The following is a 26,643-nucleotide window of genomic DNA, read 5'->3' on the forward strand; positions in this document are numbered from 1 at the left end:
AATTAATTAGTTAAAGTAAAAAGAGAAGGTACTGTCGATTCTAAAAGTAGTTTGTGCCGAGAAGAATTGACCAGTAACTCCACAGTTACTCTTTAAAAAAAATATAATTTGTTGTAATATGAATATATATATAAACAAGAACAAATATATTTTGAAATTTTATAATATTACCTATATTTACAATTCACATCATAAGAACGAAATATTTATATATATTTTTGGTATAAATCATGTCCGCGCGGAATGGTAACATATTTATAATATCAATTCGCTTTTTTTTGTTAAGCAATTTTTTCAAGAATATGCATGCATTCGTGTTTTTTAAAAGGACCGGACCGAACCGGCTGATCAGGATGAGATGAGATTTCCTGATCTGGACCCGATCAGGAAATCTCATCTCATCTTCTTTCAATCTTTCTAAATTGATTTTACGTAAAGGTTTTATTTTAAATTAAATAGATATAATATACATACATTCTTTAATATTAAATCCAGACTCAAGCGGGAATCGAACCCGCAACCCGCGGAACAGAAAGCAGGGTCACTACAAACTGCGCAATGGGCTATATGAAATTAATTTCTTGTAAAGGCTAAAAGTCTTACCGATGGCTTAGATTACAACTTAAATGTATTTAAGGCTTATACGGACTTCATTACTGGCGAGAGTGTGACAAGGTTATCCGGTAAGCGTCTTACGGCCGAACCCAATATTCAATCTATCTCTGGTTATGTCCTACTAGAGACAGAAATATCTATCTATCATTCATTTTACTGACCCAATAAACTTGTCGACGATAGGCAATCCTATCCTTCAAAGCTGTCTATCGACGAGAGGGAGGATAGCTTACCAGAGATAACAGTTCGTATGGAAATGACAGTGTAAGCGTCCCAATAATAATAGAGTTCTATCTGTCAGTAGCGTTGGTTATCTTTAGTAACAACAATATCCGATCTATAGTTTTCGGGGGATAACTAAGATTTATTAATTGAAAAAGTATTTTCTTTGTTTAAAATAAAATTAATTTCGAGTGAAAAATAATGGCAGACTCAATTTCAAGTAGCAGTTCAAGTGATATTGCTCTTTTGCAACAATTAATTGAATAAAAATAATATGTTTCTTGTGAAATAATACTTACTTTACTCATCTTGTGAATAAAACAAACAATTTGGTGAATGATTGTACCTATAATTTGCAATGATTTGTATAATTTGAATTTTGATTTGTAAAAAAATTATACAAATTCAAACGAAACAACGATTCAATAAAGCGTAATGGCGTCGTAGCGTCTTTTCGTGTCGTGTTAAAACGTTCCGTTACTAGATTTACCATGGATTCCATATTAAAATAATGTCATTTATTATAAATTAAAAAGTCTGTGTAAAAATTAATTTGTCCATATTTTTATAAAACAAGATTACTTTAATATGAATAAAATTTGTATGACAAAATTTAAATACTACAAAACATCTGTGTAACATAACTGAGGCCGTCTGTGACGCTGAGTATACTGGAATGTAAGGAAGAGCTCAGGTAGCCGGTCTATCTACAGCTAACTGGAGATAGTAGTCCCCTATGCGAATTATTGGGACAACTACAAAGGATAGATAGTTAGTTATTAGCAGTCGATGATAACTACCTATCTCTATCTTTAGATTGAATATTGGGTTCGGCCGTTAGTTGTAACTCTAAACGAACATTTATATATTGTATTTAATTAAATTGAATAAAAATTGAAAAGAATACGATAGAAAAAGTAACTGACTAGCGGCCTAACTTGGGAAGTACCTCACCCTTACAGAAGATTACAGCTAAATAACACATCTTTCGAGCAGTGGTGTGTTCCTGTGGTGAATAAGGTTACCAGAGCTCCTGGTGGGGATGGAGGGTAGGGTTTGGGGGCTGGGGGCAATGCGTTTGCGATACTCCTGGTGTTGCATAAGCTACGGTAATCGCCTACTATCAGGTGAGCCGTACGCTGGTTTTCCGACCTATTTGTATAAAAAAACGCAAGCAAGTTATATATATATATATATATATATATATATATATATATATATATATATATATATATATATATTAGTAGGGATAGCAGGAGGCAAAATATCAAAAATCCGTACCTAGCTGTCAATTTTTGAAATATTTTTATGATTCTATATGATAAATGGTGGTTTGAATGGTCTTTGGTGGTCTTTGATTTCCTATTCATAGAAATGCCGTCTAAATTAGGTACTGTTGAACTGGATATCGCGAATCAGGTTCATTATTACAAGTAAATACAAACTTATAAATTCACGTAAAGTTGAGCCTAAGGCAACAATGCTTATCACGGCTTTAAGTTAACTCGATGTTTTACAACCCAGGCTACAGATTATATATAGAATATAAGTGAAGAGTTTTATGTTATATAGATTTGGTATATCTTTATAACTGGATCGGCAAACAAGCATACGGAATACCTGATGGCAAGCGATTACCGTAGCCTATAGATGCCTGAAACACTACAAGCATCGCAAGCGCATTACCGACTCTACCTTCAATCACGCCCAGGAGATCTGGTCACTTTACTCACCACAGGAATACAAAACTGCATGAAAGTAGTATTATTTAAATAAGTCCTTCCTTAAGGTCGAGGAACTTCCCCAGTCGGCCTTTTTTAACGTGGAGAAAATCCGTCATGGTACCTAACATAACCCTACGGCGCGGGGGCGCCAGAGGGTTATGTCAGACTCCTACTGACTAAAAAAGCACCACGTGTGAGCAGTCGCCCACCTGGGTAGGTCGAGATGGGGTCGCGCGAGCCTTCGCCACCTCGCCCCGGTGGTAGGCCCGGACGAAACCTCCGGGCCCCGGCACAAACGTGGGGGTAGCCTCGCTCACAACAAGGCCACCCCTCAGACATGTGGGGTCGTGTCGTCAGGCCGGCCGAAGTCCCCCGACTATCGGCGAGTATTAATTAAGACAGCGAAAGAATTACATTAATAAAAAATTGAACACTTACGTTTTTATTTTGACTTTTTTATCCTTGTTTTTAAAACGACAAATATTCGTTGAATTAGATTCCAATTTTTTCAAAGAAGGTGTTATTTTTTAAAATTAATTTGAGCCAATTAAATTGAGCCCAAAACGATCCGGCAACTACCACACGGGACCGCTGGACTGCACAAACAAGCTCCAAGGAGCCAGCACAGCCCGGCCGGAACACCGTGCTTTCAGGCTACAGGGCGGACGAGCGAACCTACCCACCGCGTCCTTCTGCTGGTTTTTGTCCACGGGGATTCAGGACCCAAGACCCCTAACACTCGCAGGCCAGGCGAGAGGCGTTCCCCTATCCACCACCTAGGGACGCGCCTAGAAGGAGGTCCAGAAACTCTCTTACGTATTTAACTATCCTATATAAGTTTTTTTTTTCAAATTGAACCAACTCGATTACCCCGAGTACCCCTCGAGAATCCTGTATACACTTCAAGTAGCGCATTCAAGTAAAGAAATAAACCATTAAAACTTACAGAACTATTATTGGTTGAATATGAAATTGTGTTACATTGTTTAGTCTCTATTATTCTTGTAATTTATTATTTACATTGGTTTAATTAAGTAAAATTCTATATTCGTGTTTAAACAAGGTTTCGCTAACAGATACACGTCAATTAACGTCAGAAACAAGACGCTACTAAATTAATATTTAGATATCCTCAGATCCTTGCCACATTATTTTATTCATAGCATGTTACATTAACGTTTGATAGGTAAATAGATAAATATAAGATTTATTGAAAGGTTTATCTCGTATAGTTACATTTTTTTTTTAAATAAATGATAAGATCAGGATAAAAGTTTACTTCTGCTTCCGTCAATTTCGTATCACCTGCGTAAATGTCACCTTCACGCTACATATACTGTCAATAAAAATACGCACAAAGAAACCTGATAAATATGTAAATAATTAATTTTCTCACATTGACACATATTAAGTTTTGTGCCTAATGTAAAAGTGGTAGAAGTCGAAAGTCATCATTTTACAGAAGAACAAAACCAAGATTGCAAAAATTCTTGTTCGAGAACTAATTGGGTTAGGTTCAACTGAAATAGGTATTTTAATTTGTAGAATAAAACATCATCCTTTAGTATGCATTTTAGTTAAAATGTGTACGAACAAAGTCACAGCTTGTGAGTAATGGAACCAAAGTACTTTCAGTTTCACACGTGTGTTCAAAACTTACCTTTGTTATATCTATCTATCTATATCTATATAAATAAAAAATAATGTTGCTAAGCGCATAACTCGAGGACGGCTCGACCGATTCGGCTAATTTTTTTTTGTGGTCCTTAAGGCCCACGGAAGGTTATAATACTGAAAAAAATATTGAAGTAAATAAATAAAAAAATATTTACTAGTAAGTTTTGACAGAACGAAGTCTGTTCGGGCAGCTTATATTTAAATAAACACAGTCTTAAACATGTACAAATATTTCGGTATTTGAAGCGACCAATTTTGTTTCTATGTTGTTATCAGCTTTTCGCTCGGGGCTTCACCTGTATGGATTACACGATTTTGCCTGTTCCCTTTTCTTTCCTTAAAATATATCGCATGTCACTCAGTAATAACGTATTATTCTTTTAAGGAAAGTATGCCAGTAGACTCTGAGTGTATCCAGTATACATAAATAAAAAACTAAATCTCTTTTCTTAATCGTATTAGTTTAGATTAAAATATATTTTCTCACCCTCACAATCACAACTGAATCTCTAATAAGGGGCATTAAAAAGATTCCCGAGAAAACAAAACGATGACAAATTCAAATAAAAATGTTATTTATATCGATTGATTAAGGTTATTTTTTCATTAAATTATATAGATTTCTAAGATAAATAAAGCGCGTGATGTATGTGTACACACATTTGTTAATATCAATACAGTAAGATATGTATTGTGAAACTTCAATTGCATTTGTCACGTGTTTCTTGCTTCATGTATGTATGTAGTTTTGAACTCTATATGCTTGATACAGGTTATTTATTGTCTTTCTCGGACGGGATCTCTCGCTGCCGAGTGTCGTAAAGGCCATGCTTGACAGCGAGAGATCGTGGCAGGCGGCGGTCTACTTCTGCGAAGAGGTAATGACGCAGAAGGAGACCGCGGAGCGGGCCAGAGAGGAAGACGCCTCTGCTGGCCCACTCCGGCGCAGAAGTACGGGGGCAAGGAGAAGGCGGTTTGCCCACCTCCTCCCCCTCTCGCAATAGTGGGGTCGGCGGGGTCTGAGGGGTGGCCTTGTTGTGAGCAAGGCCACCCCACCATTATGCCGGGGCCCGGAGGCTTTGTCCGGGCCTACCGCTGAGGTGCGATGGCGAATGCTAGCGCGACCCCATCTCGCCCCACCCAGGCGGATGACTGCTAACACGTGGTGGTTTTTAGTCAGTAGGAGTCTGACATAACCCTCTGGCGCCCCCGCGCTGGAGGGTATCCATGATGGATTTTCCCCACGTAAAAAAAAAGGTTATTTATTGTCTGTAATTGTTTCATAGCTAGGAAAAAGCTTTTTTTGTACTGTACTTTTTACAAAAAAAAAACAACAATAATCATCATGTATCATGTTTTATATTTATTCTATCAGTAACATACAATCTTGAAAAAAAAAAAAATCAAAGTAATTAAACGCTCTCCTAGCCTGCTTGTATTTTTATAGACAAAAGTAGCTGAGCTTAAATTGACATTACATTGTTTATTAGTGTACCTACAACAGATTGTTATCTTCATTATTTTACGATACCTGATAGTAATCAAATAACTTCAAAATGCAAAAACTTTTAGATGTAATTAATAATTTGTTTGTATCAATATTTAAACGAACTTCATATCTCTCAATATGCTGACGATTTTGTTTTATATGTTACGAGACAAAATGTTGGTGAGGCTGAGAGAGAACTTCAAGCGGCAGTTGATGAATTTGTCGTTATGGTAGGTAATTTAGGGTTGAACATTTCGTCGTCCAAAAGTAAAGTTTGTGTGTTTAAAAAGGGACTTAATAGATATCCAGTAAACATTATCGTCAACGGTTCCACACTGTCCGTAGTACATCATGCAAAGTATTTGGGAGTATGGTTAGATAGATCGCTAAGGTGGGGCAAACATATTAATGATTTATGTAACAAGATTTCGAATTTTCTTAACATTTTTAAAGTTTTGGCTGGCTATGGATGGGGTGTTCATCCAAAACATTTAAGACGCTTATATTTGTCTGTTATACGAAGCCGAATAGATTATGCCTGTTTTGTTTATAACGATAGCAGTGTAGCTCATTTGATTAAATTAGATAGGATGCAAAACAGAGCTTTGCGAATAATTGGTGGGTACATTAGGAGTACACCATCTCACGTAATGGAATCAGATTTGTGTATACAACCTCTTTGTTTCAGAAGATTTTATTTAGCGGGTAAATTTTTATTGAAATCGATGTCTATGACCAATAGCTCACTCATACAAATATTAGACAAATTTATATCTTCAAATTTAGTTACTTCGTGGAAAAGAAAGCGTAAACCGTTGTTAATAGAGGTCTACGATATTTTAAAAAATGTTGAGGTCAATAAAAGTAAATCTTTGGATATCTTCTCACTTGATACGTGGCCGAACAATATTCAAATAGCAAATTTAATTAAAATAGATATAATGAATATTAATAAACCTAAAAGAAACGATAGTACATCATATTTAAATAACCACTGTAAGAACTTTATTGACGAACAGTATAACGGATTTTACAAAATATTCACTGACGGTTCTAAGGATGGCCTACACATAGGTGCAGCATTTTTTGATGCCGAATCTTCAGATTCAATTTACTTTAAAATTAGTAGTAATATTTCTATCATGCACGCTGAGCTATTGGCTGTTTCTGAAGCTTTATCATATGTATCCTCCATTGATTACGACAAATTTGTTATTTTCTCAGACTCTAAGTGCGCTCTTCAACATGTAGCTCGATGTACATCTAACGCTAGAAGTACTCCCGTAGCGTACAGAATTTTAAAACAAATATGTAGTTTAAGAGAACAGTCTAAAACAGTTTTTTTGCAATGGATTCCATCTCATATTGACCTATTAGGTAACGATATGGCGGATACTCTAGCAAAGTATGGCGCTTGCGATGGTATAGAAATGATTGTTAGGCCTATTTTTTCCGAGTGTTTACACATAGTTAAAAATAAATGCATTGACTTGTGGAGAGAATATTTTGATAAAAGGTCGAAAGACAAAGGCATCTGGTACCGGACCATACAACCTCACCCACCCAATATATCTTGGATAGACACAGTGTTATTGAACAGAAAAGACGTTGTCACCGCTTTACGGTTGCGGTCTGGACATATTCCATTCAATAAATTTGGCCATTTGATGGGTATAACTCCACACCCTAATTGTTCAGTTTGTGGAGTAGTAGAGGATGCCTATCATATATTAATGGAATGTGTTAAGAACGAAACCAGAAGACGCCAATTTTTCCCATATAAACTGTTTTATACGAATGTTGGAGAATGTAATAGTATATTGACAAAACCAGAATCTATTTCGGCAAAGAAATTATATAAATTGGTCGATGAAGTTCAATCAATCATGTAATTGTATTAACATAAATGTATAATAACAGAGCGACATAGTCGCAGTAGCGGCAAAGCTCTTTAATAAAGAAAAAAAAAAAAAATATTTAAACGAACTTGACAACAAGTTACTAAATAGCCTATAGGTACTTGAGCGTAGGGAGATATACAAGTATATAATTCTCTATATACACATATACATATTTATGAGAATTTATCTCCCTCAGTATTTTAGAACTAAAGTCTCCTAGCGCACTATCTAATGCATAATGAATACTAATAATAATAATAATATTAACTCTATTGTACACCAAGAGTGAGCAAAATTACAAAAACAAAAACAGGAGATGAGTACAATATACTACATATAAACAGGAGATATACTAATATATCATATAGGTTACATTGCAGGAAGACAATATTTATCCAACATAAAAAAAAAAAATCAAAACTTTTTTATTTGAAAAATGTGTTGGAATGTTTGTTTGTAATATTAAAATAACCGCTTTTTACTAAATGCATAAGGATTTTTTAAAACTTTTGTCTGTCTGTCTGTTTGTTCCGGCTAATCTCTGAAACGCTAGCACAACTAGTATAGAAAATTTATAAAGTTTAATAGATGTTTTTATTTCCAGAGATGATACAAACACAATATACAACGCCGTTGAAGCTGCATTCTGTTAGCGCAGTTATCATTTGAAGCGACCAACCACATCATTAACACATCGTATTTAAATTTCTACTTAGCATTAAAATATTTTAAAATTTACATTTTATATATAATTATATTGTATAATATTTTATAATAAAAGTATTTGACCATGAGTTTATTAACATGTATGTCTTATTTTTATACGAGTATGTGGTAATGATGATGAACAGCATAATTATATAGGTACAGCTTATCCAGTTTTTTTTTGTAAATAGTTTTGGAGTTTTTGGAGTTCATCGAAATTGTAGCTGAACTAAGTTTTTTGTCAAGAGATTCTTCACGGCATTTCGTCAAGTGCTTGAAAACAATTGTTATCGTCTGACGCGAAACCCAAAAGGATGCTGGATCCACTTATAACGTACCTCAACTTTGTATATGATATTGCTTTTTAAATGTCAAAGTATTATTTTGAAATGAAAGATATTAATATACATTTTTACTACTACTACTTTATAAGCGTCATTTAAAACTGAGTTGTCAAAGTTCATCATTTTGCGGTCATAGTAATCGACATAGCAAAAAATGTTTTGCAAAATATTTGGAGCAGTCCGAAAGAGAAAATACCTCATCGTTAGAGTAGATTAATAATGCCCTCAAATAGTATGCAACATAGTGTTGAAATGGTGCGTAAGGTGGGCAGAGCCCCTGGGGATGGTCATGTAGGGTCAGCAACTCGCTTGTGATGCTTTTTGTACGTAACAACATTTTGTATAGGCTTATTGTGTCTGGGTGTTTACGATTTGTGTTTGTGTACGTTTTTATGGTCTTAAAATAGGATTTCAATTCTACTGGGTGTTGTTGAGAGTGGAGTTTTTATATTCGTAATGTTTTTTTTTTGCTTTTGTATCAATCCTTTCGTAAAAGACGAATATTTTATATCAATCAATTAACGATTTTAAAATAATTTTCTGTTAATATTGCTTTTTTGCACAAACCTGAATTTAAATTAAATTATACATGTATAAAATTTTAAAAACGTGGTCATTATAAAATTGCGTAATGTAATCATTTTATAGTGATATTAAACTTTCGAGAAATCGAACAACTGAAGCAAAAAAAAAAAAAAAAATTAGCGTTTTAACTATTGACAATTACAATTCGTTTGTATTGAAGTCACTGTATTAACCGAGTTAAAAAGAGAAGTAGGTTCTGAACAGCATTTTTTGTATTTAAGTCATCTTATATGACATGGTATGTTGTTTGTATGATTGTGTTAGTTGTGTGTCTGTAAGCAGTGTGTGTTAGTGTGTGTATGTGTCTCAAATATATGTCGTTTCTTTTTATTTCATGCTACTCCAACTTATTAATTTCGGTGTTGATTTTCAGTGAATTTATTTCATGACTCACTTATAATATATTAAGTTTTGATAATTTTTAAGTTTATAATTGCCTCCGGCTCGCTAGACCGACGATCTAAGTAAGATTGCCGGTGTAGCTTGGATGAGGATTGCAGAAAACTGAAATGAAAATGTCTGGCGCAAACTTGGGGAGGTCTATGTCTAGCAATGAACTGACTAACTTACTGATATGAAGTTTGTTGTTTAATGTATCTATGAATAGTTGTAAAGTTGTTTTTTTTTTTAAATTAGTATTTTGTACAACGTAATAAATATGACTAGTTTATTACGACGTGGACAAAGAGATACAGTTTAAATAGAAAAAGTTTAGAGAGTTCACTGTTTTCAATTAGATTAACTTAATTATTTATTTGTTTTGCATGATAATAATATGTCGATAACTTGTCGATATAAATTTAAGTCGTTTATTATTTTGATTGAGAATAAAGACAATTATATTATTTACAATAATCATAATTTATTACTGTGTAATTTATTAGAAAAAAATTAATATTGAAATGCAAAATTGCTGACATCTGAGTAATTACCGCGTCAGTTTTCGAGTAGTATGTTATTTTAAACTAGCTGAACGGACAGGCATTGTCATGTCGTCCGAACTGTCAAACGCGAGAATTTTAAATGATACTAACGACTATTTGAAATTTAACAATGCAATTTATCTTTTTAGTTTATTCAATAGGAACATTTTTCAAATTATCAGGAAACTTTAATGAAAAATTGGTTACAATTGTTCCAGAAGCTTTTGAGTATCGCTGTTAGAAACACATTAAACGATAATTTTTTATTTAGCTGACCCCGCAAACGTAGTTTTGCCATATATGTTTTTAACAATTTATCCCCCCTCCCCTTATAACTTAAGGATAATTATGAAAAATAGACGTTGGCTGATTCTCAGACCTACCAGATATGCACACAAAATTTCATAAAAATCGGTCAAGCCGTTTCGGAGGAGTATGTTAACTAACATTGTGACACGTGAATTTAATATATATAAGATAAGATTGAGAAAAATCAAATATCGAGATATATCATTGATGGCATCTGCGTCAATATCGCGCACGTTTCATGTGCTAAGTTGCGCGCACGTCGGTTTCATTACTTACCGCGAGAGGTAATCCGACACTGCGCACGATACGACCCGCGCAGCCGCATGTCTCCCTTACCACTACAGTGCTGTGTTTACAAGTGAAATCAATATCTCTTTATAACGAACCTTTAACGAGTGAGTAGTATTTTTTTCATTATTTTGTGACTAAAATTTTGTAGGCTTATAATTAAATAAAAAGTTAGTAGCAAATTTTTTACATATTTTTTTTTTCTATTAGTACTACGTTATAAATCATGTATTATACGTTAAATAATAGTAACTGTTGATGGATTTATTGATAAGTGCTACTTAATTATTCCACAATACTTGAGTAATCAATAAATAAAATGTTAAGATCTATACGTACTATTGACCTGTTTCCGTCCATATTTTTCACACGATGAGTAATCACCAACATATCATATACTAAAAACTTTTCCGAAACACGCTGCATCTTATGGTATAAAGTATTATTCTGATCGGTTCAGTAGTAAAACCGAACAAAAAAACCAGGTCTTCATTCATTAGGATAAGATATATATATATATATATATATATATATATCTATATATGTCTAAATAGTATATATATATATACTATTTAGACAAGGTAAAATATATATGTGCAATATAAACGTTTCTTTAACTTATTCGTATAGTAAAATAAATAAAAAAAGAAGATAATTATTATATTAATATTAATGTATTAAAAAATCCTTAAATATAATAATTCCATATTTACTTCAGTTACATCCGTGTTATTAAAACAGTTTTTCTAACAATACTAAGAATGTTTAATAAGTTTATTTAACGTATTATAAGGTGTTATTATTCTGATGCTTTTAAATTACTAAATATTTAATTTTCTACATATAAATAAAAATGAACGTTGCTAAGCGCATAACTCCAGAATGGCTCGACAAATTAAATTAAAAAAAAAAAAAAAAAACTGTTGACAGAATGAAGCCTGTCCGGGCAGTTAGTTGATAAATATATCAATGTATGACTGAACAATGATACATAGATGAATTAATTATGATAAATAGAAATATAGGAAATATCTAAAGATAGGAATATTAATGAATCTGAACAAACTATAGGTAGCCGTCATACACCATACGAATCAAAAAAAAAAAATACATATAAACATGGAATTTGTTTATTCATAACTCTCTAATAATATACCTCCATTTTTGTAATATTACAGTCTAAAGTAACATGTCAATAACAATATATACATTCTTTTAATGACACTTGTTTTGTGCAAGAATAGTTACAATTGTTTCTTAATGTCAACGCTCTCTGATTCATAGTGAGATAAAAATCCATGAAATTTAAAATAACTTTAAACGTTACGCTTATTACGAATAACTTTTGATGAAATTATTATATAAGATATATAAGAAAGCATCTGCGCTTAACAAGAAAAGGAAATAAATATGTAAAACGAAAACAAGATAAAGTGATAACAAAAACCTTATATTATGTAAAGATAAAGACGCAATAAGAAAAATATCAGTGTTATACATATATCATAAACAGATTTCCTGATTTAGTTGAGTGGGTAAATATGGAGTGATAAACATCCATGAATTCATCACAAACATTGCTTTAAGCGTAACGGCAAGCTATTACACTAGTTGGTCATATGCCATATCGGTAAGGCCTTAGCGGCGATCGTCATTTCATTCATTCAATTGGTATTTCAATGCTGCCAAAAGATAGAAAACAATTTCGCAAATGTTAAGCGTAATCTATACATATAATAAAATGGTAGGAAAGTCATGAAGAATAATTGATAATTTTGCTAATGTTATGCATAATGGAGAATACACGAAAGACATGATCGGTGTGGTAGAGATTACAATCACGATGGTTGGCGATCTTTTAGTGTTTGTGTTAATTTTGTGCGAATTTCTTGTTCACTAGATTATATTCGTCCTACTTAACCGTTTATTAAAAAGCATCTATTTACTATTATACATTACCGGCGGGATAACCATCCAACGGCTGGCTTTGAAATACACAGGCCGAAGACGGGCAGCAGCGTCTTTGGTGCGACAAAGCCAGCCCTGCGGTCACCAACCCGCCTGCCCAGCGTGGTGATTTTGGGCAAAACACATGAGTTCACGTTATTTTTGGCGTAAACTTGTGGAGGCCTATGTCCAGCAGTGGACTTTATAGGCTGTAATGATTACCGGAGAAACATTTGCGCCAACCTGTCACTAAATACATCAAAAGTGCTTTTAATAAATAAAGTAGTTGCTAAATAAAAATGTAAGAAATGCTTCTCACAGTTTCATCTCTTGGAAATATGTTTAATTTATCTTTGTTCAAATTAAATTTATTGATATAGTCGAGAATATACATACACAACTTTATTATTTGTGAAAATATATTAAAACAAGTGCAGATTATAATTTTAAAATATGAGTTTGTACTACACAAACTAATTTACCCCCACTTTAACCCTTTTTGAATATTTTACATCCTTAGTCAATTTTAGTAAATTTTTGAGTTTCTCATATTTATCATTAAATTATACATACCTTTTCTAATAATTTTGTTTGCTCGCAAACGAAAAAAAAGCGACCTAATTGAAATCGACAAATAATACAACGTAAGTAGACGAAAAAATTAACAAACGCACTAATCGTCATTACGATTTTCGAGGGTTCCCCTTGGTTTCTCGGGGATTCCATCATCAGATCCTGGTTTCCTTATCATGATACCACCCTTGGGATATCTCCTTTCCAAAAAAAAAAAAAAAACAATTATCAAAATCGGCTCATACACGACAAAGCTATCCCCGAACATACATAAATATATATATGGTACATATATACGAGTATATACGGTCGAATTGAGTAACCTCCTTCTTTTTTGAAGTCAGTTAAAAATAATAATTCAAATTGTTTGAGGTAAACATTCGTAAAAGTATAAGCGACCTCGCTTTTACTACACAACTCAAGATCACTGCCTTTAACAATTTCGTTTGTGTAGGTCCATAATTGTGTATTTATGCTTTTATTGAAAGATACATGAATTTTTTTCTCGTTACTCAAACTATTATTACTTTGTATTATTACTCGTTACTTAAACAATAGTTCGTAATAACATTATGTTTTATGAGCGACCATACCATTCAAGTTCTCGTGAAAAAAGACGAAAGACGCTGCAAACCTTTTTTCTGTGAGTCGCTTAAACACAAATTATTATTAACAAGTGAAAATAAAATTTTAAAAGTAAAACCCAGTTATGTTTAAAGACAATAAATAATAATATATAAATATTCTGCTCAAAATCTGGACCAGCTCGACTGGGGAAGTACCTCGACCTTATAGAAGATTACAGCTAAATAATACTGCATAGAAGAAATGCTGCTGGGGGTCTATAGGCTACGGTAATCGCTTACTATCAGGTGAGCCGTACGTTTGCTTGGCGATACTATCCATACAACTAGTGTATGAAACAAATATTTTGTAAATTACACCCAGTTATCAAGCTGTTGTTAAACAAAATAACATGCAATATATTATATTTACTAATGTTCTATAGAATTACACTTAAATTTAAACAGTCATCAACATTTTGTAATTTTTATCAAAGTTCTATGCTAATTTAATTAATTTTGTTATAAATATATATTACATTGGGTTAACCTTTAAGAAACAAACGAAACAAGTTATCAAACATTTGAATTGAGAAAAAAGTATCAGCTGCGTCTGTCAGTCTGTTGTTTGTTGATACATCAGTTGCTTTTGTGTGTGTCTGACAGCTAAACTCGTTGATATGAGCCACCCAGGTCGTGTTACAATCCGTTATTAGACCCAAAATTTTCACTTTATTAAAATAAGGAATTGTAACATCAGATAGCTGACTTTGTAGTATTGAATCCCAGTCAATTTTGCATCTCATCTGCTGCTACCAAAATTATACACTGACTACTCAAATCGAGAAGATTAACGAAAAAGCCGAAAGTGTCAGACCACGACTGAATTTCAACCAGGTCCGAATTTAATGCACCAATAGCTTCGTGAAACTCAGTCAGCTCAAAGTGTCGACATATATGCAAATCATCTGCATACATATGGAAGGGAGAAGAAATTATTTTCTATATATTATTAATGAAGATTGAGAATAGTTAAGGGAAAAGTACGCTACCTTGAGGTACACTAGCAGTGAGGTCTACCCAATTTGATGATGTATCGTTGCTTTTCTTGCAGTGCTGACGTCTGAAAGTGTAAGAATGAAACCAGTTTAAAACAGTTAGAGAAATGTTAACCGCTTGGAGCGTTCCAATTATGTTCCAAATAAGTCAAAGTCTGCACAGTTAAAGCACTGCTAAAGTCAAGAAGGACCATCGCAGTCAGCTTAGTGTTATCCATTGCACCACAAATATCCTCCGCGATAAAGCAGTGCTCCAACTGATAGGATTAAATATTTTTGGCAGTGGCAAATGCTTTGTTTCACAATAATGAAAAGACACTACTCGTAAGTGAGCAGTTCATTATGTGAGTGATCACAGGAGCAATGTCTTTCAGTGTGGGAAAAAGCATGTCAAGACTGAGGTGATCAATCCTAACGGCTTTCGCTGAAATATAGCGCACACACTTTTTTATATCACCACAGACACTGAACAGAGACTGATTTGAAGACGAATGGTAATGGTAGGTCAGGAGTAACAAGATTTAATACGAATGAATGAAAAACCGATTTGGTGGGACCGGGTGGAGTGGTAGAATGAGAGTGAAGATCCACTGAATTTCAACAAGTTTCTTTGGCCTTGCCCACACCGAGTGACCGAAAGAATCTTCAAACTTGCTCTTGACTGAGATCCTGAATTTTGGAGTAAATATAGCGATGTTCGGCATCCCTACATATTCTGTTGCAGAGTTTATACAATTTTTTATAAGCATCAAGCGTTTTTTGGCCGATGATTCCCTTATATTCATAGATTTGGCCTTATTAGGTTTGACCATGGACGGATGGGAGTATGTTTCATTCGTACCGATCTGACTGGAGTGCTCTTGTCATATAATCAAATCCGTTCCGCAATTAAGGAGTCTACCATGCTATCGATGTCATTTAACATCAATATTGCTGATCAGTCGATGTTTTAATATCTTCTCTCACACGTTCCAGGTCCATATGCTTGAAATTAAGTTGGAGTAAGACTTTGCCTCTAACCTTTGGAGGACGCACTTTATAAGCGAGGTAAATTAAGTCGTGACACGTGAAGCCATTTGACTATGCGAAATAGAGTAGGTGGAGATACAGAGATTAAGTCAATAAGAGGATTCTGACTATTAGGAAAGTAGTGAGTAGGTTTGTATATTGTATAGTATGGGAAGAATGTGCATCTTCACTAAAGATGTCAAATTATTTAAGGCTTGTGTTCTGGAGTCATTTTTAACAAACACGTATTTAGATCACCCACGCAAATCATGTTCCTATACTTAGGAAACAAGTTCCTTATATATATATCCTTCAACTCCGATAAATAATTATCCTTGTTACTAGGGCAGTACAAAACCCCAAGAAGTACCTATTATGTTGATTCAAAGAAACCTTGGCCAAATTAACATTAAACTATATTACAAATAGAATGTTTTGCCACTCAGCAGAAGATTTTAGCGTGCAGTTGTTTCCAAAACTATTTCAGCGACCTGAAGGTCAGGACACCAAGCTGGGCATGGTAATCGAAAACAAAACTCAAAACATCAAATTAAAAAACATAAATTCATCATCAAAATCTATTTAAAGTTAATATAAGCGAATATATCGCATTTTAGATGAGATGACGGTTAATTGTTCCTCTAAGTATATTTGTGTCTATCAAGCTGGCATAGACACAGTAAATTGGTAATTGTCAAATACCCAACTTAACTGAGGTAGGGCACAGCAGGAATTTCTTGCTCAAAATATGGAGCAGCCCGACTGTGGTAGTACCTCGACCTTACAGAAGACCACAGCTAAATAATACTATTTTCAAGCAGTATTGTGTTCTTGTTGGTGAGTAAGGTGACCAGAGCTCCTGGGGGGATTGGGGATTGAGTCGGCAACGCGCTTGCGATGCTTCTGGTGTTGCAGGCGTCTATAAGCTACGGTAATCTCTTACCATCAGGTGAGCTGTACGCTTGTTTGCCGAACTAGTGATACAAAAAAAAAAAACCCAGAGATTTTTATACACAAAGAGCCTATTCGACTTATTGTTTTTCCAAAAAACGTAAAATCCGGCTTTAAGTAAACTTTTATTTGATTTACTATAGGTACAAATAAAATAACGATACGAACAGGTGTTGATTCGACGATGGATGTCTTTGCCACGCGAATCAAAGGTTTATTATTACAAGTAAACGCACACTTACAAATACACGTTAGGTTGAGTCCAACAACCAATAAAATTAACACATTTTATTTTATACTGGCAACAATGCTTATCACAGTAGATTGCTATAAGTTAACTTTATGTTATACAACCTAGGCTACAGATTTTTATTATATGTACAATATAAGTAAATAATTTTTTGTCATATATATATTTTTTTGTACTGTGTGGCTACGGTACTAAAGAATATAGCCACCCCCTCTCTTCCCGTGGGTGTCGTAAGAGGCGACTAAGGGATAACACAGTTCCGCTACCACCTTGGAACTTAAAAAGCCGACCGGTGGCGGGATAACGATCCAACTGCTGGCTTTGAAATACACAGGCCGAAGACGGGCAGCAGCGTCTTCGGTGCGACAAAGCCAGCCCTGCGGTCACCAATTCGCCTGCCCAGCGTGGTGACTATGGGCAAAACACATGAGTTCACGTTATTTTTGACGTAAACTTGTGGAGGCCTATGTCCAGCAGTGGATTGTATAGGCTGTAATGAAAATTGATTGATATTTTTTTTAATAACTGGATTGGAAAACAAGCGTACGGCTCACTTGATGGTAAGTGATTGCCGTCGCTTACAAGCGTCTGCAACGCCAAAGTCTAGAAGCATATCAAGCGTATTGCCGACCCTATCCCCTTTTCCCCCACAGGTCTGGTTACCTTACTAATCAACGGGAACAAAACGCTGCTTGAAAACAGTATTATTTATCTGTGATCTTTTGTAAGGTCGAAGTACTTTTTCAGACGGGCTGCTCCAGCCTTTGACTTGGATATTTATTGCTGTGTAGATTGATTTTGGTATAAAATATGATCTCATATCTCATACTACAATATATTCAAAATTAAAATATCTGTTCTTTCACCTTTAATTTTACACATTGAGAAATGTTATGAAAATATGCGCATTTCACGCTATTTATAACGTCATTTCACGAAACGAATTCATATTATGAAATAAAAAATGCAGTTTTACATATTTGAATTAAAAAAATGAAGAATTTTTCATTATAATTTCTGTATAAGAATACTTTACAAAAAGTTTATAAAATATTCGATATAGCCTTAGACATTTTTATCACCACTACCTACACGAGTTGGTTCGACTACTTTTCAGTAATGAAAGTCATTTATTTTGAAAGGATATACCTTTAAAACTTTTTAATATCCGTACGGGATTACTTTATTAAGTATTTTAGACGACTAAACGTCAAAACGTTCCTCAATCAAAACGTCATCGCAACGATATTTCCAAAAAAAAAAATTACTACGTACGAATAAAGAAAATAAAAAAAAACTTAATAAAAATAAAACTTGATAATTCATATTGCGCAAAACACATATAAACTAATATTATGTATAATATAAGTAATATATAATTATTAATTAAAGATAACTATTTAAAGACTTAAATTAACATATTTTAAAGTAAAATATATAGGTACCGAATAAGCTTATAACGGTAAAACAACTAAAATTAATTTTACCCAATATTCACAGAAAGTATTGTAGCAACAATAGCATCAATTCTCTTCCTCATGGTTAATGGTCAGGTTGAATTTAATTATGGACTCGCTACGTCCCACTTAATCAAGGCCAATACACACAATTGTATAAGGGTCAGCTGTAAACTAATTATTCGATCGATAGTATCTTTGAGAAAGAACGCACACGTAACTCAATTTACCACTGAGATAATTATTTTTTAATCTGTTTACTGATACAAAAAGGTTACAGAGGAAGAAAATAAAAGATATTGATCTAGTTTTTATGTAACTACATTAACGACTTTAATTTGAAAAGTAAATTACATCTCTAGTAACATTATAAAGCTAAAATTTACTTTTTTTGATATAACTAAGTCAGCAAACAAGCGTACGGCTCACCTAGAGCACCGAGCTAAGCGATTACCGTAGCTTATAGACGCCTGCAACATTAGAAGCATTGCAAGCGCGTTCCCTAACCTATTCCTAATCCTCCTAGGAGCTCTGGTCACCTGATTCACCAACAACATCTGTAAGGTCAAGATACTACCCCAGTCGGGCTGCTCCATATTTTGAGCAGGAAATTTCCTGCTGTGCCCTACCTCAGTTAGTAAGGAGTTCAATAAAATTTAACAATATCATCGAACATTATTTAGTATTCATTAAACAACCGAAACTTTCTATACCGAGTCTTATTTAATTTTTTATAAGGTTTATTATCATACAAACGTCTGTTTAAGACCTACCGTATGTTAGTTTGATATGAATCTGAATAGATAATTCACGCTCATTAGAATTCTTACTAGCTAATAACACTATATTTTGCTTGAGTTGTGATATTATCTTTATGACTTATCTTTATAGTACTTTATTATTTTTTGCTCTGTTCTTAAATTAGTGTACTTTGATTTGGCAAATAGTCTAGAAGGCTTTAGAATATTATTGTCAGTTTAAGGAAGATAAGTTGTAAGATAATGGCGTGGCATCGTAATCTTTACAAATATAAATTTCTATGAAAAAATCGGAATACAATTTAATGAAAACAAACTTAGGTTAAATTAACGTGTAATATTGAATTACATTAAGTAAAAAAAGTATCAAAGGAATGTGCCAACTTTGTCAAATCTATTGTTAATATAAAGAAAAGAATGTAATGTTTCATATTTAACGATAAAATTAATTAGTGTATAAAATATCAGGGTCATTATTCTGTATGTTAATTAATAAACAAAGGAACGTGTATCACGTTTCTCTGTATTATCATGCTTTAAATTGTATTCTCTGTACAACGGTTGTTATACCTCGTTAGATAGCTGATGAAACGTAGATATTTTAAAACACATCTGCCTAACAACTGCCATAATGTTTTTCTGAGATATCCCTTAGAGAAAAATAAACTTTATAATATTTTTTTTAATTTCTTAACTTTCACTTGTCTACTACGGCCTTTTCAATTAACTTATGCACTATTTTAATGATTGACGTCGTAAAACATCTTATTAGAGATGTAAAAATGCAATAATAATAATAATAATAATAAGACACACAAAATAAACAAAATTAAGTTTAGTAGCCTAAAAATCGGCAATTTTCAATAAAAAAATTAAAAGTCGAATATCTCGAAAAGGGTTAAGTTTAGGGTAGGGTGTTTTATAGTGAAATAAGTCAGAAATGATAGGTACTTCACGCCCTTAACGGATCTAGCACGACTTTTCCTGTAACCCTGTATATATAGACTAATGAATTTATACAACTAACTAACAAACGGAAAAAGTTTTCAACATAAACAAAAAGAACATATTAACAAGAAATTATCGATTAATTACAGACAGAAATATAAATAATTCAAGCAACACTAAAATCAATATTATGAAATACAAAAACGAATAGGAAAAATTTATACAATAATCAATTAAACAGTAAATAGTTAAAAGATAACAAATTAATTTTATCTAAAAATTGAATAAGTTTATTAATCATTATACATATTTACAATTCACACAACTAAAGAACTAAATATTTACAGATGAACTAAATTTTTACAGATAGTTTTGGTATAAATCATGTTCACGTGGAATTGTGCCAAGAATGCTGCCAGCATTTCCCCGTTGAATCGCTATGCCGATTCTCTGGGCAAAAAATACACCAACCCTCTTGTCACCAGTGGAGGTAATAAGGCGAGGAGTTATCTCATAAAAAAAAATAAGCACTGCTTGCTCCAAGGTTCAAGTATTTCGACTGCAAACGGCACAAAAATATAATTTGGAATTAATTGATTAATTTTATACAACGAAATTTTAGAAGTTTTAGAAGCAATGTTGAAATATGTTTGATGATTTCTCTGTTTCTGCGACTTTTAATAATCATTAGTACAGTTTACTTATGAAACGATATTAAGGCCCTTAGTATGAAAAAAAGTATGGGGAGTATAATCATATGAAACGAATGACGCTGACGCTCAGTGAAAGCGTCGTATGATTCATTTAAGCGTCTTCGGTGCGACAAAGCCAGCCCTGTGGTCACCAGCCCGCCTGCCTAGCGTGGTGACTATGGGCAAAACACATGAGTTCGCACCATAATGTCTGGCGCGAACTTGTAGAGGACTATGTCCAGCAGCAGCGGGCTGCGATAGGCTAAAATGATATAGACGGTAAATATAAAGCGAAACCCTTAATTTAGTCTATAACTGCAACTAGATATGGATTTTTAACAACTTTGCATCGAAACTCTTAAATTAATTGCTTTTTTAAAATATTAAATACGTAATTTAAACATTTTTTTTTTTTTTGAATATCATATCAAAAATTGACCGCTCCAGCGGGGTTCGAACCCGCGTCTCCGACGTACCGTGTCGGCGCTCTAGCCAATTAAGCTATGGAACGATACACCCGCTCGAGCGAAATTTTCGATATGATAATTTTAAATTACGGTTTAAGCGAACCGTGGCGCCGTCTATAGTGAGCTCTTTACAGAAACCCGTAACTATTCAAAGTTTCATATTACAATGAAAATCTTTGACAGGAGACGACACCGTGCTATTTTTAATATCTAAGATTTTTATTTTTGTGTTACCCACATTAGGAATTCTAAACATTTTTTTTTTTTTTTTTTTTTGAATATCATATCAAAAATTGACCGCTCCAGCGGGAATTTTTGATATGATATTCAAAAAAAAAAAAAAAAATGTTTAGAATTCCTAATGTGGGTAACACAAAAATAAAAATCTTAGATACGTAATTTAAATTGAATTAACGGAACTTTTAAAAATATTTTATAAAACTTAACGTAGACGTCTAATTCTCGGAGTATTTTATAATAATAGTAAGTAATTCAACCGTAAACATAATCATGCGACTGACCTCGATGACTACCAACTTGTCTGAAGGCTGTTCGTTGCTATTTAACATTTTAATTATTTCGTAAATAATGCAATTCGATTATTTTTAGGAATAAGCGTTCTGGTGTAGTGGTGCGGATAGTCGCCTAAAACACCGACGGTTTGTGGATTCAATTCCCTCTCGGGATGCATATTTGTATTTCTACAAATATTTCATTCCGTTTTGGATGTCTGTCATTGTGGGTCTCCCCACCGTGCCTCGGAGAGCACGTTAACCGTAGGTTTCGGTTGTTACTTTATATATATAATAGCCATCGCTATTCATAGCAGGGAAAATATCCGCCAACCCGCAGTGGCAGAGTGGTGGTAGATAATCCACTTCGATCACACCGCTTCGATCCTTCTCCTACATGGAGAAAGAGACCTATTAAATTTTATGGAGTTAAAGAAATAGATACAAGCTTATGGATGTAAGAAGATAACATAATAGATACACGGAGATGAGGAGTATAATTATATTAATTAATTAAATAGGAGTATCATGGTTTTTTTTGTATGTTCTAGTTCATACATTAGCGTGCCGTTGTAAAGCCTATCCTTAATAAAAAGCGAAGTTTCAGAATTAATTCAATTAATAATGTTTTAAAATACGTAATATTATTTTAATTATATTAATATAATATACCTAGTATATATTGTCCTTTCAATATTATTTTGGTAACCGACTTCAAAAAAGGAGTTTTGAATTCTACTGTATTTTTATGTGTTACTTCATACATCATTACTGGGTGTGCCGATTTTGATGATTATTTGGTAAATGAAAGATGATACTTCCCATGCAGTTCCCTCTAATTTTGATCGAGATCTGACTAGTACTTTGTAAGTTATCCCTAGAAATAGCTATTTAATTGACTGGTTAACCGAGTACCTACTTCGTAGCATTTTTGCGAATGTTAAATTTGATATCTGCTATGCAGATGCGGACTACTAGACGCGAATATTTGCGAATGCGGATGTGGACATAATGATTAAAATAATATTGTAATGACAGATTATTTGATAAGTAAGCTTAATGAAAGAAAGACTTTTTAATTTTTTTTCAATGATACACATTTTATTAAATACCAAATTTATATTATATGAGCCTTACATTACAACTTTTTACGTCGTGTCTAGCGAAGGAAATTCATAAAAAGCGGAGGAAAGTCATGTCAAAATTATAAAATTTAATAGGTATTTTTTTCTTATATCAAAGAAACCTAAGCATAAAATGACGTTAAAATCAACTTTGATATTGTTTTAGATCATTATATTGGATGATATTTTAAAACATTAATGTTTTCATTCAATGTTTAAATCTTTGGCATTTGATCTACTGAGCGCCTAGATTTTAATAAGTCTAAGTGATGAAATGCCATTTCAAGTTATCGTCTATTAGAATTTAAGAATTTCGGCTGCTTCACAGCCATTTCAATTTGTTAAGATTTTTAGAAGTGTTAAAGAGTAAAATATATTAAACACGTTTTAAACATAATTTGATACTTTATATTTGATACGATTTCATTATTAAATAAATAAAAATATATTATTAAGAAAATTCCTATCTTTAATACAATTAATATCAATGCTAAAATATAATTTCCGATAGCGTGTTATAGCGATAGAAGAAATATATTTCAAGTATATGATCGCCCAACGTTAGTCGCCAATAGTTAATTTAAATTATAAGTTTGAAGTTGCCAAAGACTACTTTTTCTATAACAATAAACAAAAAAGCATATATGCGTATGTGAGTCAAATACATGGTAGTGTGTGTATTAGTTTTCTTTTTAAATTGATTTAATTAATTTTTTATTCAAAATTAAAAATAATAATAGCATTCTGCACTCCTTCTCTATATTAACTATAAGCGTGCGAAATGTCATAATCCTCCGTCCGCGTAATTTTTGTAAAAACGGAAAACAAAGTTTTTACTTCACGTATTAATATAGATGACATTGTTTACTGTATTTATTTATATATGAGTTAGCGACAACACTCTTATTGCTTATAAAATAAATAAATTACAAAAAACAATAACACAATGAAAATACATTTTAAAATTATTCTGCTGAACCCTTTATAGACGAGTAGGTACAATACAATTCTTTAGTATTTACTTACCGGCTTTATAAAGATATTTTTATTTTAAAACGGTTGGTGGAAGCTAAACGACTATTTATTTAACGATAACATTGTGCAGAATATTGTATAAATTTTTTAATGTGTTATAAAACTGGAGTTTTATACATATGAGTATAAATGCATTTTTTGTGTGGCGGTGACGTCAAAAAATCAAGTAGCCAGTTTTATGAATACTCTGGTGTCTAGTGCAGTATAAATCATGGTGCATGTTAAAGAAAAAAGGTCGTTAGAGAACGATGTTACCCAATTTCAAAACAAGTAAGTATGTGAACGGTTTTATTACGTGTATCGTTTTTTCAATGCCATCTATTTTTAATAAGTGGTATCGAAAATGCAATTATGTTACTAAGTAAGAATGAATACTATTTATTATGTGGTGTTATGCATATATTTCTAACGTTCCACAAATAAAATAGTGTATAAGTGGGTATATGTGAATATATCTATTTCATTTTAGCTACTAAGCTCTGAATGAATTTGATACAAACTTTTTATTAATAAGGTCATATTTATGAACTGTCTTGTTTTGAGTGTTTACTTATATATCGAGAAAGTTATTCCGCTAAGCATTTAAAGGCCATCAAATCATCTTTCTTCATCGTTTTACTGATTAATATTTTGGACCTGGATTTCTTGTTACGTCATTGCTATTGTAATGAATGACTTATATTAAGTTATTAAAATAGTACTGCGGTGTTTAGACTAGGTATCGTGTTAAAGCTCATTACATTTCCTTTAATGGATAGTTTTCTATAATAATATTATAATGAGGAAATATTTGATTGTTTGTTTGCATTGATAGGCTCCGAAAGTCCGAAACTTTTGAAACCCATTTGAAAAATTCTTTCACTGTTAGAAGCTAGACTATCAGCGGATGACATAGGCCATATTATAATTTCAAAAAAATGAGGGGAAATTTTTTTTGGAATTTTTTGTTAAATATCCGTGTGAAGCCGGGGCGGGATGCTAGTGTAATATATGAGAGATTTCGTATCACCTTTAGAATGAAAATGAAACACATTTACTAGCTAGTTAGTTATTAAAAATGCTTATTACGGCCTTTGATTAAATAATAAAAAAATATTGCATTTTTTTATGTCATTAGGTCGGCAAACAAGCGTACGGCTCACCTGATGGTAAGCGATTACCGTAGCTTATAGACACCTGCAACACCAAAAGCATCGCAAGCGCGTTGCCGACCCAATCCCCAATCCCCCCAGGAGCTCTGGTCACCTTACTCACCAACAGGAACACAATACTGCTTGAAAACAGTATTATTTTGCTATGATCTTCTGTAAGGTCGAGGTACTACCCCAGTCGGGCTGCTCCATATTTTGAGCAGGAAATTCCTGCTATGCCCTACCTCAGTTAGTACACATACACTTCATATTAAACAAAATATAGGTATATATTTATTTTACCATCGACTATATTCTTTACGTTAAACTTTGATTACATCTTATACTATTGTCTCAACTGAATACAGCTGACGTATTTAAAGCAATTTATTATTTTACTTACTGTAGCAATCATAAAAAAAGTTTAATTAAACAGTCTAGATTGGCAACTACTGTACTTGTTGTTATTAGCTCCAGTTCAGTTAAACCACGTAATAAAACATATTAATGTCGCTATACCGCTCCCCTTCTGCACTAAGTACTACATTTAAATATTTATTATAACTAGTAAAGTATCTTTTAGTTAAAACAATATTCTGTCCAAGTTTATTTCCTTCACAATTTTCAGAATCATTGAATTTAATACGTATTATTTAACTGATTGATTTGAATTTCTTTTTGGTGAAATTTTTCTACAAAAATTATCGGTTTACTTTAATTTATTAACTCATTATTAACTCATTATTTATTAAGCATTATGTTGCACTATATTTACTATATATTTTAATAAGAAAAAACGGATGAAATAAATGTTTCAATCAGTTTCGTTCATATATTTGTTAAAAATAATTTTAAATAACATTTTATATTTAATGTTAATACATATTTATCAACATTATATATTTTCTATGATGAAATTACTACTATCTCATTTCTTTACCACTTTATATTTTATATAATAAGTATTAGGAATATAGGTAAAAATACACACTTCGTTATTTCGTTAAGGTCATTTTCATTTAGTCTCAATAAATTTCTTTAGAAGAGTGATAATTCTATAATTATAGGTACTTTTCTTAAAATAAAATAATAATTTCTTCTTATAAATGATTAAACAGTCAATTTCTATTAGTAGTTATTTAAAAAACGAATTCACGTTAAGATACAAATGCAATCACCGCATTTTTGTAGCTTGCTTTACAAGTACATTAGAATTAGAAATAATTTACTTTTTGCATTTTATGCGTTTTTTGAACTCTAAAGTGTCACAAGGTCTTAAGTAGTAGGTAAGATTGACAAGGGATTTCGTATGTTTGATATTTATTGTGATCTTATTAGCCTTTGCGCAAAATATATTCTGACCTTGACGCATAAAGATGGCTTGGCCT

General features: G+C 32.7%; 2 protein-coding genes across 2 annotated transcripts in view; both read left to right on the top strand.

Moving 5' to 3' along the window:
- Positions 1 to 5,954: 5,954 nt before the first annotated feature.
- Positions 5,955 to 7,619, top strand: LOC123657271. The gene has a single exon (XM_045592846.1). It carries the CDS (start codon positions 5,955 to 5,957, stop codon positions 7,617 to 7,619), a length of 1,665 nt encoding a protein of 554 aa, XP_045448802.1.
- Positions 7,620 to 10,794: 3,175 nt separating this feature from the next.
- LOC123657272 (putative inorganic phosphate cotransporter) overlaps positions 10,795 to 26,643 on the top strand; it is a 33,813-nt gene continuing 17,964 nt past the window's right edge. The window contains exon 1 of the mRNA XM_045592847.1: positions 10,795 to 10,889. The gene's annotated coding sequence lies outside the window, so the exon portion shown is untranslated. The remainder of the gene's footprint in view (positions 10,890 to 26,643) is intronic.

The sequence above is a fragment of the Melitaea cinxia genome, chromosome 10, assembly GCF_905220565.1.
Source record: "Melitaea cinxia chromosome 10, ilMelCinx1.1, whole genome shotgun sequence".
NCBI lineage: Eukaryota > Metazoa > Arthropoda > Insecta > Lepidoptera > Nymphalidae > Melitaea > Melitaea cinxia.